The following is an 18,833-nucleotide window of genomic DNA, read 5'->3' on the forward strand; positions in this document are numbered from 1 at the left end:
GACGGTAGAAAAATAGTGTCACAGTGGTTCGATGAACACTGACAGGCATTTAAGCATGAAACAGGTTTACTACGTGGGCTGTTCAATACAGAATGATTATAATTTTTTATGGTCTTAATCTCTCGTGCTAAAATTCAATCTTATGAAACTGTTAGCTTAATATGCAACAAACACGCCGTAGTAGTTTCACTGTTGGGACTACTGGATCCCGCCTGTGAGAGGCAGGCAAGGTCAGACATGTTCAGTACCGCCTGCCGCTGCAATGGAGGTAGCACGCGAGGAACAATATGCGGCTTTGAAATTCTGCTTTCGTCTCAACAAATCTTCAGCTGACGCCCATAGAATGTTGCAGGAGGCCTATGGAGAGTCTGTTCTTCCCTACAGCACAGCTCGAAGGTGGTGTAAAATGTTTAAAGAGGGGAGACCATCAATTTCAAAAGAAGATGGACCCGGTGCTCAAGTTACTGCTCTTACGGAAGAAAACAGCAAAACTGCTGCTATCATTGAGAGAGAGGATCGACGAATTACCTTAGTATCACTTTCTAAAATATTGAACATTTCATCGGGTGCCACCCACACGTTGGTTACAGAAAAATTACACGACACGTGTTTGTGCGCGATGGATTCCAAGACTGTTGATTTCCGAACAAAAGGACATTAGCGTGCTGGTCTGAGTGCAGTTACAGTTGATGTTAGAGGAAGATCCGGAGTTTCTTTCAAATGTAATTACTGCTCATGAAACTTGGCTACATCATTCTGATACTGAGACCAAACAGCAAAGCTCAGTGTGGAAATCTCTATCACCAACCCTCAAAAAAGCGAAAGTGGTGCTTCTGCTGGGAAAGTTATGGTCATCTCATTCTTTGATATTCATGGATTGGGTTTATTAGCCTGTTGTACTTGCACACACATCAGTAACTGGGCAACACTACAAGAATGTCCTGGAAACATTGAAAGCCCATATCAGGCGCACAAGATCACATTTCCGTGAAGTAGGCTGAATGCTGCACCACGATAATGCGCGGTCGCATATTGCCAATGTTGTTGCGGAATATCTTGCAAAAAATCAACGTGAAGTGCATCCCTCACCCTCCCTATAGTCCGGATTTAGCGCCACGTGACTTTTCTATTCCCTAACAGGAAGAAACGCCTTCGTGGGAGGCATTATCAATCATCAGAAGCAGTGGTGAAGGCTGCGGAGGCGATTTTGAAGGACCTCTCAAAAATGGTTTCCAGCATGTATTTAAAGACTGGCAGAAACGCTGGGAAAAGTGCATCGCATTCATGGGAGACTACTTTGAGAAGGACCATCAAAATTATGAGAATGAGTAAAGGTACGTTGTCCAAAAAAATGATCATTCTTTAGTGAAAATCCCTCGTATTTGTTTTGATTGCAATAATTTGTTAAATGACCGGTTTCGGTTCACATAGCAGTTTATATTATAGACCGTTTCGGATTGTAAATTGCATGTACTTTACCATGATGATCAAAATCGCCGCAAAACCTACCTCTGCCACAATTTCACTTTAAATAGCTAACTTAAATTAGACAACGAAACACTGCAGTTTTGCGCAGATGGCTAATCAGTTAGGGGGTCGGGACATCTCGCTACTTGAGAACATAGTTTTCCGAGTTCGAGTAAGGATGTCACTCGATATTTTCGGTAGAACTCTTTATCGTGCTATCTACAACTGCGATTAGTACTGTTGCCCAAGTTTTGTTTTTATGTAGTGAAAGTGGGTCTCTCAATACTGCTATTATCTCAATCCATTATCTGTACAAAAAATGCCCTTAAGGATTTCGGTAGAACTCTTTGAGAGCTATTTAGATTTGTAATCATAATCTTTTGGCAAATTGGTATTTTTTTCTCGGAGATTCAAATTTTTCCGAGTACTATTGTTTTCATCGCGAAGTTCTGCTGAACTATTCATATTTTGTGCAGAGAATTCTAGAATGGCTCTGAGCACTATGGGACTTAACATCTCAGGTCATCAGTCCCCTAGAACTTAGAACTACTTAAACCTAACTAACCTAAGTACATCACACACATCCATGCCCGAGGCAGGATTCGAATCTGCGACCGTAGCGGTCGCGCGGTTCCAGACTGAAGCGCCCAGAACCGCTCGGCCACTAGAGGCGGGCAGAATTCTAGAACTATAGCATTTATATCAAGAATTCGGAAAAAAAATTGGCCAAGTGCGAATATGGCTCAGGTATGAATTATGTATATCGATAGTGCACCCGCTCGGGAATCAAGAATCTTTACGATTTGTATCTGTTAACGATATCTATACTGCCAAGATATCAGTCGCGGAAATTCCATGATTTTCGAGAATGTTTTAATTTTAAGATTAAATTTTTTGTGTAATTTTGCATTTGCTATTGCAATTCTTGAGAAGATTGGACCTGAACAGGCGGGCAGACAGACAGTGCGATAACAAATGACGAAAGATTATTTTTTGTCGTGTGCTGATCTTCAGTCCGAAGACTGGTTCGGTGCAGCTCTCCACGCTACTCAATCCTGTGCAAGCCTTTTCATCTCCCATCTCCCAATAACTACTGCAATTTACATCCTTCTGATTATGCTTACTGTATTCGTCTCTCTCTCTCTCTCTCTCTCTCTCTCTCTCTCTCTCTCTCTCTCTCTTACAATTTTTACCCCCGCTCACACACTTCCCTTCTGTACTAAATTGGTGCCATGTCTCAGAACGTGTCCTGTCAACCGATCCCTTCAACTAGTCAGCTTGTGCTACAAATTTCTTTTCTCCACAATTCTATTCAGTATCACCTCATTAGCACCACATTTCAAAAACCTCTATTCACTCCTCTAAACTGTTTATCGCCCATGTTTCACTTCCATACATGGCTACACTCCATACAAATACTTCCGGAATAGACTTCCTCACTCTTAAATCTGTATTCGATGTTAACAAATCTATCCACTTCAGAAACGCTTTTCTTGCCATTGCCAGTCTACATTTTATATCATCTCTAGGTCGCCATCATTAGTTATTTTCTGCCCAACTAACTAAACTTTTTAGTTTCCTAATTCCCTCAGCGTCACCTGATTTAATTCCACTACATTTCATTATCATTGTTTTGCTGCTGTTGTTGTTATATCCTTTCAGTATACATAATTAGAAATTAACAATTTTCGATTTTTCCACGTACTTGAACTCTTACCAAATTTCATGATTGTGGTTTAACGAGAAGTGACATAGGTTTTGACGAGTGAGTTGGCGAATATCAAAATATGTCACTATCTTTTGACTGCACTGACTTTGAAGCTTGAATGTTCTACACCCCCTATTATACATCTTAACACATAACAAATTTCAATTTGCTACGCCTACACGTTCATGGGAAAAATAGTTCCTAAAAGTCGAACGGGAAGGCAGGCAAGAAGACGAACGGAAGAACAAAAAAGTGACCCTATAAGGCAGGAGTCTTCACACTTTTTGGCTTAAAAACCAATATTAACATTTTAGGGAGACACCTCGGACCGCATAGGAAAAGGAGAGGCGGTGGGGGGTGGAGGGATAAAGTGACCATTGAAAGATAAATTTATGTTTCGCCAAACCATGGTTATGATAGCTTACCACTTACCCATTTTGAATCTACATATTATAAGGTATCACGTCAGATATTTTAAAATGAAAAGGAAAAGGCTTGCATAGTGACCAGTTTTCTGTACCGAAGCAGGTACTGTGGCCCGTGCCATAGCAACAGGATCCCATTGTTTTTTTTATTTCCACGCAAATTTTTTAAGCCTCTTCACACCCTAGTATCTGAAAGATTACTACGCTGCTTCAGCAGGCCTTCTTCAATCGGACTTTTGAGTTAGGCCAAATACAATAGAACAGAAAGAATTAAGTAATCTAATTTAATCATTTCAACACTGTCACAAATGCAATTGATAGCTTTGTTTGTAGAAAGGTTTAGAAGGCAGTTTTATCTGTTGTACTATGCGTGTTTACTGGAAGTAATTAACTCTTACTGGAACGAACAACTTGGTCTCTCTGCACCGGCGAGTGGTGTGGCCACGTTTCCCGATCGCATGCCTTGTCGGCATTAGTGATCCACAGAAGAGACTATCAAAGTAAAATAAATAACACGGAACTACATTTGTAGGCCAAGAGACGTTGTTAAAACTCTGGTATTGTAATAAATAAATAAAAAGCTTGTAACACGCCGTACATGCGAGGTAACAAGGATAACGTAAATAACATCAAGCGACTCAAAAACAAAAATGTTTGACAAAAAATAACGGAAAAAGCTTCCTCTTGTGAAGTCTGACAGACAACAGAGGCACTAGAACTTTTCTGACCACTTCTCGTCAGGCAGTAGCGCCTTTCAGGGCATAAAATAGGCAACAGCCGTTTTTCCCGTCCTCACCACTTTACCCTCCTGCTATCGATTTTACTATTAATTGGTAGGCTACATAAATTAGTACGTTACATAAGTTGATAACAGTAATTGCAATATGACACGCGATCACAAATGTTTACTAAAGCCGGCCGCTGTGAAAGAGCGGTTCTAGGCGCTTCAGTCCGGAACAGCGCTGCTGCTACGGTCGCAGGTTCGAATCCTGCCTCGGGCATGGATGTGTGTGCTGTCCTTAGATTAGTTAGGTTTAAGTAGTTCTAACTATAGGGGACTGGTGACCTCAGATGGAAAGTCCCATAGTGCTCAGAGCCATTTGAACCATTTGTTTCCTAAATGTTTCGAATCTCATTTTCTTTTACTCACTGCATTGTATTACAACAGCAGTAATTTGATTTCGTATTACTTGCTTCAAACCTGAACCACTTTTCAGATAACTGTCTTCATAATGCGCATTCAAAAATCCATTTAGCTTCCGTTTGACATTTATACTATTGCAGCTGATCGGTGCTCGTGCGCACACGGGTGACTTCTCACCACTGGAAGACAGACAATAAAATATTCCCCCTCATTTCTATTACCCCACAGTGGCAGCGCTGCATACCAGGTGAGCGACAACCTTTACTTAGCTCACGGCCGAATTCGAAAACGTCAAGTAAAATTAAGCAAATCTTAAAACGTTACTGTCTTTTTGTTTGTTACTTAGTGAGAAAAATACATTCTTAAGAAGTTATTAACGTTAGTTAACCTTTTTGTGCTGCTTTTAGTTGCTACAAGCATATTATTATGAAATACTGGTGAGAAGCGCGGGCTGCACGAACACTTTACTCGGTCCGCAGTTCGACGACCACCGTTTTTACCGACTCAGGAACGGAATCCGGAAAATGCATATTGCTGAGAGTAGCGTGCCAACTTCACCAGACTGCTTCCATGGTGCAAGAAACACAAAACTTAAAACTATCGAACGACGCAAACGCGTAACTTGATCGAACTAATTTACTTTTATTTTGTTCCTTGCCTCAAGACTTGTTTACGTCAGGGTATCACAAGGAAACAAGAATTCAGGATTTTCGCGGTTTGCGCCATCATATCACGTTTTTCTGTGAACTGTGCGATCACACTGAAAAGATGGCAAATTTTAAGATCTATAAAACCATTTTACATACCCATATTTATTCTACGTCATAGCTACTGTTAGCAGCATGATATTGCATCTCTCAAGAGAGAATACCATAAGTCACACGAAAAAGAATGAGCACATTTTTGGTTTGTTGAACGTAAGTATAAAAGAATGAAATCATTGGCCTCTACAACAGTCGGAACGGAATTACCGAGCCACTGAAATACGTAGTGGAAAAAAAAATCTATTCGAGCTATGCTCTTCCAGTATACCTTAAGAAATTAGGAAGTTATTTTCCGAAGCATTGTATAAAAATATTAGTCCGAATTGATATATGCATTTATCCAGCCAGACCCCAGTCAAATCAATTTTAGCTTTATCCGCAACATAACTGCATGGCATTTACTTCTTCGAGAACATCTAATCGAGCACTAAAGAAATCACGCAACTAAGAATAAAGTCATGAAAGACACCCAAATACCAAAGCGTAAATATTGATTGGAATTAAATACGGCTAAGAGTAACTAAGTGTGTTTCATTTAGTTAACATCGGTTCGGTTCATTTGAATCAGATGACTTACTCGCTACACACTAGTTAATATAACGACATAATGTAACAGATACAGGGTGAGTCAGGAGGAAAGGTACAAACTGCTTTGAGACGCGGTAGTATTACCGATTCTGAACAAAAAACTTCCAATGGACATACGCCCTATTGCGAATGGTTTCCGAGATAGAACATGTTTAATATAACTTTTGTACGTTTTTCTTTAGTAACTCGAAAACCGCACACTCCAACGAAAACGTGTCGTACTAAATAAAACTAAATTAAATTTGCTACAAAAAAGTCATTTATTTTTTGTCTAGGACTAACAGTTTGCGCGGAGAGATCGCGGGAATATTGAAAATCTCGCGCGACGCGCTGTAGCTTCGGCACTGTAGGGTAGTTTGAGGTAGTTTTCCGACTTGATAGACCACAAGCGTCCTGTATCAAAATGTTCGTCTCAACCTCCTCCATATTACTGTGGTACGTTGTAAATAATAACAATGAATAATACATAAAATAAATAGAAATGTACATTAAAAGTGTTCTATCTCGGAAACCATTCGGAATAAGGCATATGTTCACATCAAGTTTATTTTGTTCAGAATTAGTAATGCTATCACCCATCAAAAGACTTACGGTACCTTTCCTCCTGACTCACCACGTATATATTAAAAAGCCGCATGCATAGAGGGACGTTTGATTGGTAAGAAAAATAGGGCACTCCGTGTGTTGGCAAGAAGCGATGTATGGAAGACGCTAACACGGCTACCGTACTCACAAGTTCTCAGTTCAGTCAGTGATCTAGTGGCTCTCTTTATTGCGTGCGCGCGCGCGCTCTCATGTATGTGTACGGGTGTTTCCTGGATAAAATAAAAAGTGAAAACCCGTCAGAAGTTTTGCGATATGGTTTGTCTAAAAGCAAGAACTAAACAAATTAGAGAAAATCTGACACACCTTTGAATGATGCTCGAAATTACGCACCGGTGCCGGAACAGCAAATGAGGTGGCGATTGAGAATGTCAAGTTCAAAGGCGCGTCAAATGTCCCTCTAATCTATTTTGTTTCTTGCTGTTAGAAAAATCATTTCACAAAACAACTGACCTATTTTTATTTTCAAGTTTTGTTTAAAAAGCATGTATTTCTGCACTTGGTCTTCTGTTTTCAAAATATCCCGAGTTTAGTATTCGATTCGATTGAGACCATTTTGACAGTTAAATATTTCACCAATTCAGAATGTTGTGCGCAAAAAACTATGCTTTGAAGAGATTAACTTTTTGACATTTATACAGCTAGCAGCAGCTGTTCGCAAAATCTTCCAATTTTCTCTCACATTGCAAAGTTTCTTAATTATCCTGCTGATTCTAAAGCAATTTTTTTATTGCACAGCTGGAGCCCACGTTAGCCAATCTGATAAGTTATCTCATTTGTCCATTTCCCACTCTTCTTTTGAATATGTAAATTTGGAAAAAAAATCCATTGTGCAATTGCTGAGGAACTGTGTTTTCGTCCCGCTCAAACAAAAAGAAAAGTCTACACTGATATATTCTTCCGTTTTCATATGTTAATTTCCAGCTTTTAGTAGCCGCGTCTTTTCATGTCAGCACTGGAAATTTCAGCTTACAACATACATTTACGTTTCACACTATACGAGGTGCCTTTTTTGTTGTTTTTAAAGTGAACACGTTATTTTGCAGCGATACTATTTTTATGGTACATTTGTTTCGCCCTCTTAACCGTCTTTTTACAATCAGGAAGTGATCGATTAAATGGGGTACCGTACGACAAACATGTTTCACAATAACGCAGGGAGTGTTATGCTGGGGACATTAAACTAACAGTTTTCTATAGTACGTGCCAAGTGAGTATATGCCGTTACTTAAGGTCAAGATGGTCCAGGTGAAGTTCAGTCAGATCAATAGGTGGGAAATTGTTATATATTAGTTTCAGAGAATGACACTATTTTAACAAGAAAATATATGTTTCCCCTCGTCCTCCTGAAACCCTTAATCATATAAGCAATGTTTTCGAAGGTATGGTTTTCACGAAAAATGGAATCTATTAATGTACGGTAGTCTGAGAAACAGAATTCACATCTTCACGTCGAAACGATTTACGCTCATACACCAACGTAAAAATCGCCTGTCTGATATACTGTGGGCTACTTTTGTAACTTAATGTTCTCCCCCACCCCTTCTCGATGTCTGAGAATCACAGACATGCAACACAGACACAGTACCTAAAAACGTCTACTGTAAAGTGCAGTGTACACACTTTGCGTAGAAATACACACGATTACAAAAAGGTGTTTTGCAACACATCACTCCCTCTCTAGGTTTATTCCTTGATTCCCCATTCTGATATATGCACATCTTGTATCACTGCCATGAAACTTAATATACACTATTTTTCAATTAAGACGAAGCTAACCCAGCAAGCTATAGTAGTCTTAATTTTCACGTAATCGAATCTGTTACAAAATCTAAACACACACACACACACACACACACACACACACAAACTTGCTGAATAGCTGTACAGGCAGGGTACGGAAGTATTGGTATGTTTTTACCTTTCGTTGAAATATCCACATATATCGTGTCAGTCTTCCAAACTTGTACAGTATGTACGTCGTCTTCCTGTGCTGAGGATCTTACATGTCATAACACACTTCACGAGGCCTTGACCATTTAAATTGGCAGTCGCTGATGCGCACTGGTACTTTGCCCTTCACATCACGGCACTTCTTGTACCTATCGGTTACAAGAAGCATAGGCAGAACACTATCATCAATACGCTGTATTTATCTTTGTACTATGACAGAGCTGTACTTTGTAGTTTGTATTCTTCCAGGCAATGAAATAACTCATTGCGTTTTTACAGTTTCATTGTGTAACGTACTCCGCAGAAAAAATTTATAACAACAAGACGCAAGAAGTACACAAATATTAAAGAATAAAAAGCGAGTGAAATAAACGATGTATCACACTAGCTCACTGGGCAAGTTCGACTTAATGTTAAACGATACTTACGCGTAGAGAAACTAGTGCGGTTTGTGACGTGGTTATCTGACGATAAGTGCAAGGACATGTTTTGTTCACCACTGTTTTAGAACATTTACAATGTTAGGTGTGGAAAGTTTATAAGCTAGATAAGATCCGTTTATTTGAGTTGTCGCCATTTGACGTTTGTTGGCGTATTGTTTGAAACAGCTGTTAATAGCGATATGGTAAATTGGCCTTTATATTCAGTTTCTCCATTTGTAATGTATAAATGTTACAGTATTGTAATATGTATGTTTATTCTCTTTAGGCTCGATATTTCCGGGAGCAGGATATAGATGGTATGTGATCTAATAATTTGTTACGAACTTGTAAGGGTGTGTAAGCCAAATGTAATGGCAGTCACTACTTTCAGAATTTCGTGAATGCTTCTACCTTTTCGCACGAAGTGGACAGATTCGTACCTTGGATGAGTTAACTATTATAATGAGATCGCTGGGTATGAGCCCAACGATTCAGGAACTTAAAAAGTATATGAAAGAGAAAGGTAAGAAAATCGCCATTTCGAAAGCAGTTTGATCTACCTGCTCAAATATTAAACCAGAAAGTTGTGTAATTATTTGTGTTTAGTGTGTCATGGCGATGTTACTTTTTGAATTTTGTCACTTCTGAAAAATCTTAACTGAAAACTTTTAAAACTGGTTGGAGAACTAGTAAATTATATATTTCATTATTTTTTGCTTTGCTGCACTATGGATTTCTCACTACATTTAAACACTGCCTCTAAAGATCTAACAAGATTTCACCGAGTGCACATTATAGTTACAAAATTATCTGCTTAGGTGTTCAGGTGAAGTATCAGTGTCATCTGTTAAAATTGAGAGATGTAATCGTATAGATATAGTTTGTAAAACTTATCTTGTGAAATATACGCCCTTCTTTGCTTAGAACAATCTGATTAAAAGGAAGATCTGCATACAAAGTGTAGGAACCATACAAGATATAGCTAGATTAATTTAAGCAGAGTACACTCGTTGTGAAGATACAAATTAAATCTATTAAACATTAATTTGAACACTTCAGTGCTTTGCAAAGCGTGCACATGGGTTCCTTCAGCTGTAGTACTAGCTCACTAGAATTATTGTAGATGTACCAGCAATTCAGTCAGAAATACGAAGCAGACTGGAACGCCCCCCCCCCCCGCCCCCACACACGCCATTAAGGCCTATTGCAAGTACTAGTTTTCGTGCAGTTATGAGCTGTGGTGTCTCAGCAGGAAATAAACTTGCTAACAGTGTAATACTGTTTTAAGTGTAGAATTGTAGACATAAGTGATGGTTAAAGATTTGAACAAGTGATTTGAATGATCTGTACCTTCCAATACAGTTGATAAGGTTAGAGAAGGCTATTAACCACTTCAAAAACCTTGGTGTGGTGACAGACTGTCTTTAATGTAGCCTGAGGGCTAACTGGGTTTGAAGGTAACAGTTTGGTTGAGTGTTGGTGAAGCCAATGAATACTCTCACCTTTTCTTATAAATAACTAGAAGTGCAAGGTAAATTTAGAAAAGCTTTATTAAGTAATAGATGAAGTTCCAAAGAGTATTGGATGCATATTACTTACATATACCAAACACAAAGTATGAAAAATAGCAGGGGAGGAGCACTACATTACTCCTGCTGTTATATACTCACTTCTCTAAGTGGAGAGGGGTAGTGTGTATTTGTATGTCCGAAATATTTGGTTTCGGATCTGTTTGCTTGTGTCAAATTTATATTTTTTTTTGTGGAACAGCACAACAACATTTTTCAAAAAGACAGGTTGTAAATTTGATTGTATTTAATTTATGATGCAGGAGAGGGAGGATTGTTATGTAACTCTTTTGATTTGCCACTAATGTTTTTCTATGGTCCCATTGCAACTACCATACTTTGGAGACTTTTTGAAATATTAGAATTACAATAAACCTGTTTAATCTACTCATTCTTTCAGAGAAATAAATTATTATGGAGAAGTAAGACTTTTAATAATAGCTAACAATATAGTTAACATTTATACTTTGCAAACCACTGTGAAGTGTACAGCAGAGGGTACATCCCATTATACCAGTTATAAGTCTTTTCCCCCCATTTCATTCACATATGGAGCACAGGAAGAATGACTATTTAAATGCCTCTGTGTGTGCTGTCTAATCTTGTTCTTGCAATACCTATTGGAGTGATATTTAGGGGGTTGTAGTATAGCCCTAGTCATCATTTACAGTTGGCTCTCGAAACTTTGGAAGCAGCCGTTCTCGGGAGCTTTATATTTATCTTTAACTTTGTGTCAGATTAGTTCTTTCAGCATATCTGTGACATCCTCCTGTAGGTCAAACCAAACTGTGACCACTTGTGCTGCCCTTTTCTGTGTGTGTTCAAATATCCACTGCTAGTCCTATTTGGTAGAGCTCCCACAAACTGAGCAGTATTCCAGGATGGGTCACATGATTGTTTTGTAAGCAATCTCCTTTGTAAACTGATTGAACTTTGCCTGTATTCTACCAATAAACTGAAGTCTACCTCCTGTTTTGCCCACGATTGAACCTATGTGATCATTCAATTTCATATCCCTGCAATGTGTTACACCCAGGTATTTGTATCAGTTGGCCAATCCAACAGTGACTTGCTGATATTGTAGTAATGGGATACTAAGTTTTTTGTTTTGTGAAGTGCACAATTTTATGTTTCTGAACATTTAAAGGAAGTTGCCAATTTTTGTATCACTTAGAAATCTCATCAAGATATGATTGAATATTTATGCAGCTTCTTTCAGGTAGTACTTCATTACAGATAACTGCATCATTTGCAAAAAAACCCTGTGTTACTATTAATATTGTCTATAACAATAAAAGTAATTATTGACAATGTAATGTAAACCTTTCCAGTCCTTTTCCTTCACCCCTCTTCGTTCCCCTTCAACTCCTCTACCAGAATAACTGGCCCCGAAAGCTTGTAAAATTTAAACCTTTTTGTGTTCTCCTGCCACTGCCTGGTTATTAATATTGTCTGCAAGATCGTTAATACACAACATTAACAGCAAGTGACCCAACATACTTCCATGGGGAACCCAAAGTTGCTTCTACATATGATGATGACTCTCCATCCAAGATAACAAGTTGTGTCCTCCCTATCAAAAAGCCCTCAATCTAATCAAAAATTTCACTTGATGCCCCCATATGATCGAACTTTTGACATAAGTGTATGCGTGGTACTGAATCAAATGCTTTTCGGAAATCGATGCATACTGCGTGTACTTGACTGGCTTGATCCATGGCTTCCAGTATGTCATGTGAGAAAAGTGTAAGTTGGGTTTCAGATCATTAGTTTGTTCGAAACATATGTTGGTTGTCATGGAGGAGGTCATTTTGTTTGAGATACCTAATTGTGTTTGAGCTCAGAATATCTTCTAAGAGTCTCAACAAATCGTTTTCAAGGATATTGGATGGTAGTTTTGTAGATCACTCCTGTTACCTTTCTTGTATATGGGTGTGATCTGTGCTTTTTACCAACTACTGGGCAGCCATAGATATAACTATTTCACTCATCGTTACATTGAAATTAGAATTGTGTCTGAGTAGTACTCCTGGGTTTTCTGTTGTATAGAACCTTTTGAAAACAGAGCTAACATTTCTGCTTGTGCTTTGCTAGTTTCAACTTCAGTCCCTGTCTCATCTGTGAGTGAGTGGACACCAACTTTGATAGTCTTTTGATCTTCATTATTAATTATCAATAGCACAAAAGACAAGACAATGATGAACACCAAAATGATCTATTTACCAATGTCAACACATTTAAAAGTAAAGCAAGTGCATAACATCTAAAATTGTTTTGTGCTTGTTGGGATGTATTGTGAAAATTTTTTACAGGGTGACGTGGCATAAAACAAAGATGCAGTAACAGCTAGGGAATTATGGAAGCGTCCGATCCCGCCCGTCTGCTTTGACTCATGACGTCACAAATATGGCGGAAACGACCATAAACCACGATTCCAATATGGCGCATATAAAGTCGTTACATACACATTATGAGGACGAAAATACATCGAAAAACACACACATGTTCCACAAAAAGCCTAATGACACTAACGGGACAAGCGCTAGAAATAGGGGGTTTTTGGGTGGGGACAAACTGAATATAAACAAATTTAGACACCCACCCCCATGCAAAACAACGAGAAAAACTGACATCACAAAACACCCCAAATACCACTAAACACAATATAATCTGGAATCGGACACTTCCCGTGACCTATATAGCTCAACAGCAGCTCCCGATACCAATACCAACATTCACAGCCACACATTGGGATCAAACACTGCCCTTGACCTGTTATCCTTATGACGTCTCCACATACAGCCGTCCATGGTCAGAGACGCCGGAACTTTAAGTAAGCCTTATTTGTTTGTGACATACTGAACACTTCACGCTTCACCCAAAAATCCGAATAGTTGAAGAAATTTTATTAGAGACAACGCACTGTCCCCCCATCATAGCCGACAACCGAAAACTGTTGACCCTGTCAGTCATATCCATACCTACCAAAGAAACAAAAAAAGCGATTTACCAAAATTCACACACGACGCCACCCTCACAAACTAAACCAAAAACATCACCTAACACACCACCAGAGAGCACCACCGATCGCATCAAAACGACACCTACAAACACGCCACTCTCACAAACTAAATTCCGCGGCGTCGTGACGTCACACACCACAACAGCCTTACGTCACGGGTCAAAGCTGACGGGTGGGATCGGACACTTCGGTCGACTCCACAGCTAGGAGACAGCTTCACTGTCACGATTGTCATCTTTCCATGACTCTTGCTAGAAAAACTCTTCTGTCCTTGCCACACGTTTCCTCCTATTTTTTTCATCTTCTACACTAACATCTTTCCATATTTGTTGCTTGGCCCTTTTCCTTCCAAACTACTGTAGTTTGCTCGTGCACATTCCAAAATCTGTTTGCATTACTTTCTTACTAAAATGTTCATAACAAATTTTATTTCTTTCAGTTGTACTTTCCTATCTACTATGATCAGTTTTTCAGTTTCTGATGTTATAGGGCCAAAATGAGGTCTCATAAAATCTTGGTCTTGATGACAATGATGATGTATAGCCTGAAGCATATGTTAAGTGGGAAAGTGGTAATTTGTTTACAAGTTGGCAAAGGAAACAAGTAATGTTTGTAGTAACAGATTGATCATAGCACACCACATTTAACACACTTTTCCTCATTAAATCTAAAACTGCAAGAAAATTTAGATACATAGTGAGCATGTATCCAAAAGTTTGTTGAGGCATATTATGTACATACATCATGCATAAGTCATGAGTTTTTTTCTAGGGGCACCTGCAAATAAGTGTTTTAAAGTTTAAAATTATGGTAGACAGTACAAACATGTTCTATAAAGTATTAGTATATTTTCAGTGAATCTTGTAATATTTTAGTTAAAACATGAAAAGGTATAGGCTTACTTTAGTTGTCATGTTGTACTTCGTGTTCTTGTGCTGAATTGCTGGGTGTAGTCTGATTGTGCAGTTTCTTTATGATATTTGCACCATTGGTTAATATTAGTACCAGTGTTTCCAATTTTTCTCACTAAAGGAAGGAATAATTCTGAAACAGAAAAGAGATGGACAAAAATTGTGCTGATAACAACGAATGTTTAATCCAAGGTCAGTTGTATTTAGATTTGTGGAGAAAAAAATACATTTTTTGTGAGGAATATTAAAAGCACTTCACTGACTGCTTGTGTTGGTTATCCACAGTGATTTCCTGTAGTAAATAAAATAAGGGTGTATATGGCTGGTCACACTATGTATTCGTAATATAGTTCATAATGTTGTGTCTGACAATAATAAAAGGAAGAATCCCATTGAAAGGAGAGTTTACAAATTTTTAATTTGCTTTTGTTTAAAAATTGGTAGGTGGAAAGATGTCATTTGCAGAGTTCCTTGAAGTGATGCACACCCACAGCCAGGCTGAAGTTTTACCAGATGAAGTAGTGGCAGCATTTCAAGCAGCTGATCCTGGAAAGAAAGGTGTGTTACCAGCTCGGCAGTTGAAGCATATGCTGCTTAACTGGGGTGAAAGACTTAGTGGGAAGGAAGGTAAATAATAATAATAATAATAATAATAATTATTATTATTTTTTTGCTAAATAGTATTTACATGATTCATATGTAATATTGTGCTTTTACTATAGTTTTTCGATTTATTTTTTAAAAAGTTAATGCATAATAAATAAAAATTATTGATTATGTAGATACAAATTATTTTGTATTATGAGTAAATAAACCAGCTCACTATAAATACAGACTTTAATCAATTTCTAAATGTTATATATGTGGGAAATTTGATAAATAATTCCCATGTTCCTTTTTTATTTTTGTCATTATTTCTGTGCAATCCTTTGAGTCTCCCTTCTCTTCAGTGACCACGTCCCAGTGGTGGGAAGTTTTAAAATTCTGTCGAACAAGCCGTGTTTGTTCAACTGACAAATGGCTCAGCTAACAGCAGCAGAAAGTCCTTCATGATATGAATACTTTAGATTGCGTGCAGTAACACTTCTCAAACATATTTGTGCCGTTTTCTGATTAGAGATTGGCAATGTGGGGGTCAGTAGTAATTTTATTTTTCTGTTCAGTTGTTAATTCATGATAATACACTCCTGTGACATTTTGACCACACGGAGCTCTGTCTGTTACGGCAAATCCATGATAATCATAAACAAAATATGCTTGAGAGCAATGAATTTTTTTTTTTTTTTTTTTTTTTTTTTTTAAATAGCGGGGAAGGTTGACCTTTCCACTTCTTTGACTGTTATTTCAAATTCAGAAATAAGCTTTTCCTTAAGAGTCAAATCTTTGTTTCAGCAAGATTGAAACAACTATGCATTTGCACTTATGTTCAGCACTCAAGTAACGAGGGACAGAGTGATTGCACGAAAATTTTCCTCTTGTTGAACTCATTTATCAGAATATGGAATGTTTTGATGTTGATGGAATTCCTGTAGCTTCAGAAATTCCCTCTTACGTTGGCCAATGGTCTTATCAAAGACCGAGCGAGGTGGCGCAGTGGTTAGACACTGGACTCACATTCGGGAGGACGACGGTTCAATCCCGCGTTCGGCCATCCTGATTTAGGTTTTCCGTGATTTCCCTAAATCACTCCAGGCAAATGCCGGGATTGTTCCTCTGAAAGGGCACGGCCGACTTCCTTCCCCATCCTTCCCTAATCCGATGAGACCGATGACCACGCTGTCTGGTCTCCTTCCCCAAAAACAATCAACCAACCATCTTATCAAAGAGTGCCTACCACAAGTTTCATATTTCATGAACCTGTTATTTAGGGCTTTCATGACCTTGGGTGGTTGTTTATGGTTACACACGATGCCATGCTAACAGTCATTCAAATTTGGAACTGTACTACTACTACTACTACTACTACTACTACTACTGTCTACTGTTAACCGTTCAGAGTTCAGACACAAAAGTTTCAAATTAATACATGATCTTTAATCCTCAGGTCACAGTATAGGAGATTATTGCAGATTACAAATTTATTACAAAAAAAAAAGAAAACAGCAAAACAGAAGATTGTTGGCTTCTTTACTTTAACAGCTGTGAAGTGATGTGGAAAAATTGTTTAGGGACAAATAAAACTTATATTTTATTAACACATGAAATCATTTTACATATAGGCCATGCGTAAGATCTCGTTTCCAACCAATTCTTCTTCAGTTTCAAAGCCAGTATTTTTCAGATGATTTGAGATTGAAATTACCTTATTCATGTATTCGTCCATGTTTTTGCACTTGTTCAGCATTGTAGTTATCAGTTCACAAAGTAATCCTACTTTCTTGGTTAAACCTCCACCTTGAAATGCGTATTTCAGTTTGTTTAATGAAATGAAGCATGTTAGTTCTAGTAGTCCTAAGAGAAAAACTACCAATAAAGGTAAGGCACATTCTGCTTTTTATTCTTTTAGTTATGTGTTATGTTATGTGGTTTATTCATCTCATTACATACAATTTTCAAATCATTTGATTTGATGTACAGGAGACATGTCAAGGTTTACAAAAGAAACTTTTTTCACTTTTTTTAAGAGAAATACAAAAGTTTACATTATATTTTACATTTCTAAGTTACAGCTACACATTTACATAAAATAATAAATGTATTACAATCCCTGTGTTCAGATTGTGAAGCTGTCCTCAATGACTTCATCGACAGAATAATAACACTTTTCCACCAGGAGAGTAAAGAGCAATCTTTTCAGTGAACCAATCTCCATTTTAAGTGAAGTGAGTAATGATAATGCAAAATGGTTCCCAGATTCAGGAGCATTTGTGCACATTATTAAAGCTCCATCAGTGTTGTTTGATGTTCACTCAAGGTCTGACATTGGAATTTCCAATAAACATGATATTGACAAAAAAAGTGAGCTGCTTCTGCAAGTCTCCCACAATAGCTGACATTACAAATAATATTGCACATCCAGTGTTGCCAACATGTTTGCATTGTGGCTCTCATATGTACTCAGTTACTCTTTCTGATTGTGTTACAGGATGTTGAAACTTTTATCATGGGCAGGTGGTGTGTGTGTGTGTGTGTGTGTGTGTGTGTGTGTGTGTGTGTCAAACTTGAGTATTCGTATAGAGGTACAGGAGAGTCCTCCTCCTCCGTCCACCATCTTGAAATATTCTTTACATGTTAATTGTTTAATCTGAATCCATATTAATTTCATCTTCTGGTTCACTTTTTCAGTGGAACAGATTTTTAGGGAAGCAAATGTTTCACACAATGGACAGGTGAAGTACCAGGACTTTGTGAAGATTGCATGTGCTCCTGTGCCAGATTACTATTAATGCCTCATGGATCACATGTGCTTGGGTTATGACAGTATTTTATACAGTTTACATTTATAATGCATTTGGTGGAGGCATTGCAAACTTTTCTATTTTTTGAAACTCCATGTGTTGCTTAGAGATCCACTCATGTTATATTATTGGTATTAAATTTTGTATATGAAATGTGTGTATCTGTATTTGTTATCACATGAAAAGTATGTGATAAAATTATTTTTCTTTTGCTTGGGAAAAAATCCATAATTACTTCTGAAAGGTGACATAATCTGACTGTTCAATAGTATTATACTGAATTTTAAGCAATTCCTGTGATATCGAATATAAGTACTTAATTGAAACATTTGATTTATGGACATTGCTGTTAAACTATTTGTTTTAATGCACTTTTATATAATGTATTTTTGATGTGCATGGAAAAGACTTTGTAAAGAGAGAGAAGTAAAGTTTTACATTGAAAAATCGTGTTAATTGTCAGTGGCTTTGTTTGTTTCTTTGTTATTGAAATTATGTGCATTTAAAATCCAGTTTAATTATGTTCTGTTTGAGGTTAGGCTTCCAACCTCTTTTGTTATTCCAGACAGCAAATCCTTAAAAGTAAGTAGCATATGCAGTAAATATCAGATTGTGAGAATATCTTCAACTAACCATTTATAAACAAATATTAGCACTCGCATAAAAAAGTTAGACTACTTATGGGCATTGTAAATAATTTTCTATAAATGTTACCAAACAAATTTTGATGCACAAAATATGTAATACAATGGCAGATTTTATAAACTTTTAGACTATCTCATTATAGGGGTGGTTTTCCCTCACTTGTTCACATAGTATTTTCTATCAATCCCTTAATGAAAGAAACCATTCAGGGACAT

The 18,833-nt window shown here is 37.7% G+C and overlaps 2 protein-coding genes across 3 annotated transcripts in view; one reads left to right on the forward strand and one right to left on the reverse strand.

Annotated features, from left to right (window-relative positions):
- Positions 1–8,759, reverse strand: part of LOC126483945 (mitochondrial coenzyme A transporter SLC25A42) — a 224,642-nt gene extending 215,883 nt beyond the window's left edge. For both annotated transcript variants that reach the window (XR_007587792.1, XM_050107240.1), the window contains exon 1: positions 8,621–8,759. The gene's annotated coding sequence lies outside the window, so the exon portion shown is untranslated. The remainder of the gene's footprint in view (positions 1–8,620) is intronic.
- Positions 8,760–9,072: 313 nt separating this feature from the next.
- On the forward strand, positions 9,073–18,421 carry LOC126483956 (calmodulin-like protein 4). Its single transcript, XM_050107252.1, has 5 exons — positions 9,073–9,277; positions 9,361–9,391; positions 9,466–9,597; positions 15,020–15,202; positions 17,861–18,421. The coding sequence occupies exons 1-5, from the start codon at positions 9,275–9,277 to the stop codon at positions 17,959–17,961; spliced, it is 450 nt and encodes a 149-aa protein (XP_049963209.1). The 5' UTR covers positions 9,073–9,274; the 3' UTR covers positions 17,962–18,421.
- The last annotated feature ends 412 nt before the right edge of the window (positions 18,422–18,833 follow it).

The sequence above is a fragment of the Schistocerca serialis genome, chromosome 1 (genome assembly GCF_023864345.2).
Source record: "Schistocerca serialis cubense isolate TAMUIC-IGC-003099 chromosome 1, iqSchSeri2.2, whole genome shotgun sequence".
Classification (NCBI taxonomy): Eukaryota; Metazoa; Arthropoda; class Insecta; order Orthoptera; family Acrididae; genus Schistocerca; species Schistocerca serialis.

Coding starts and splice junctions, on each gene's coding strand:
- LOC126483956 (XM_050107252.1), top strand. Junction 9,598..15,019: donor AAAGTATATGAAAGAGAAAG/GTAAGAAAATCG, acceptor AAAAATTGGTAG/GTGGAAAGATGTCATTTGCA. Junction 15,203..17,860: donor AAGACTTAGTGGGAAGGAAG/GTAAATAATAAT, acceptor TCACTTTTTCAG/TGGAACAGATTTTTAGGGAA.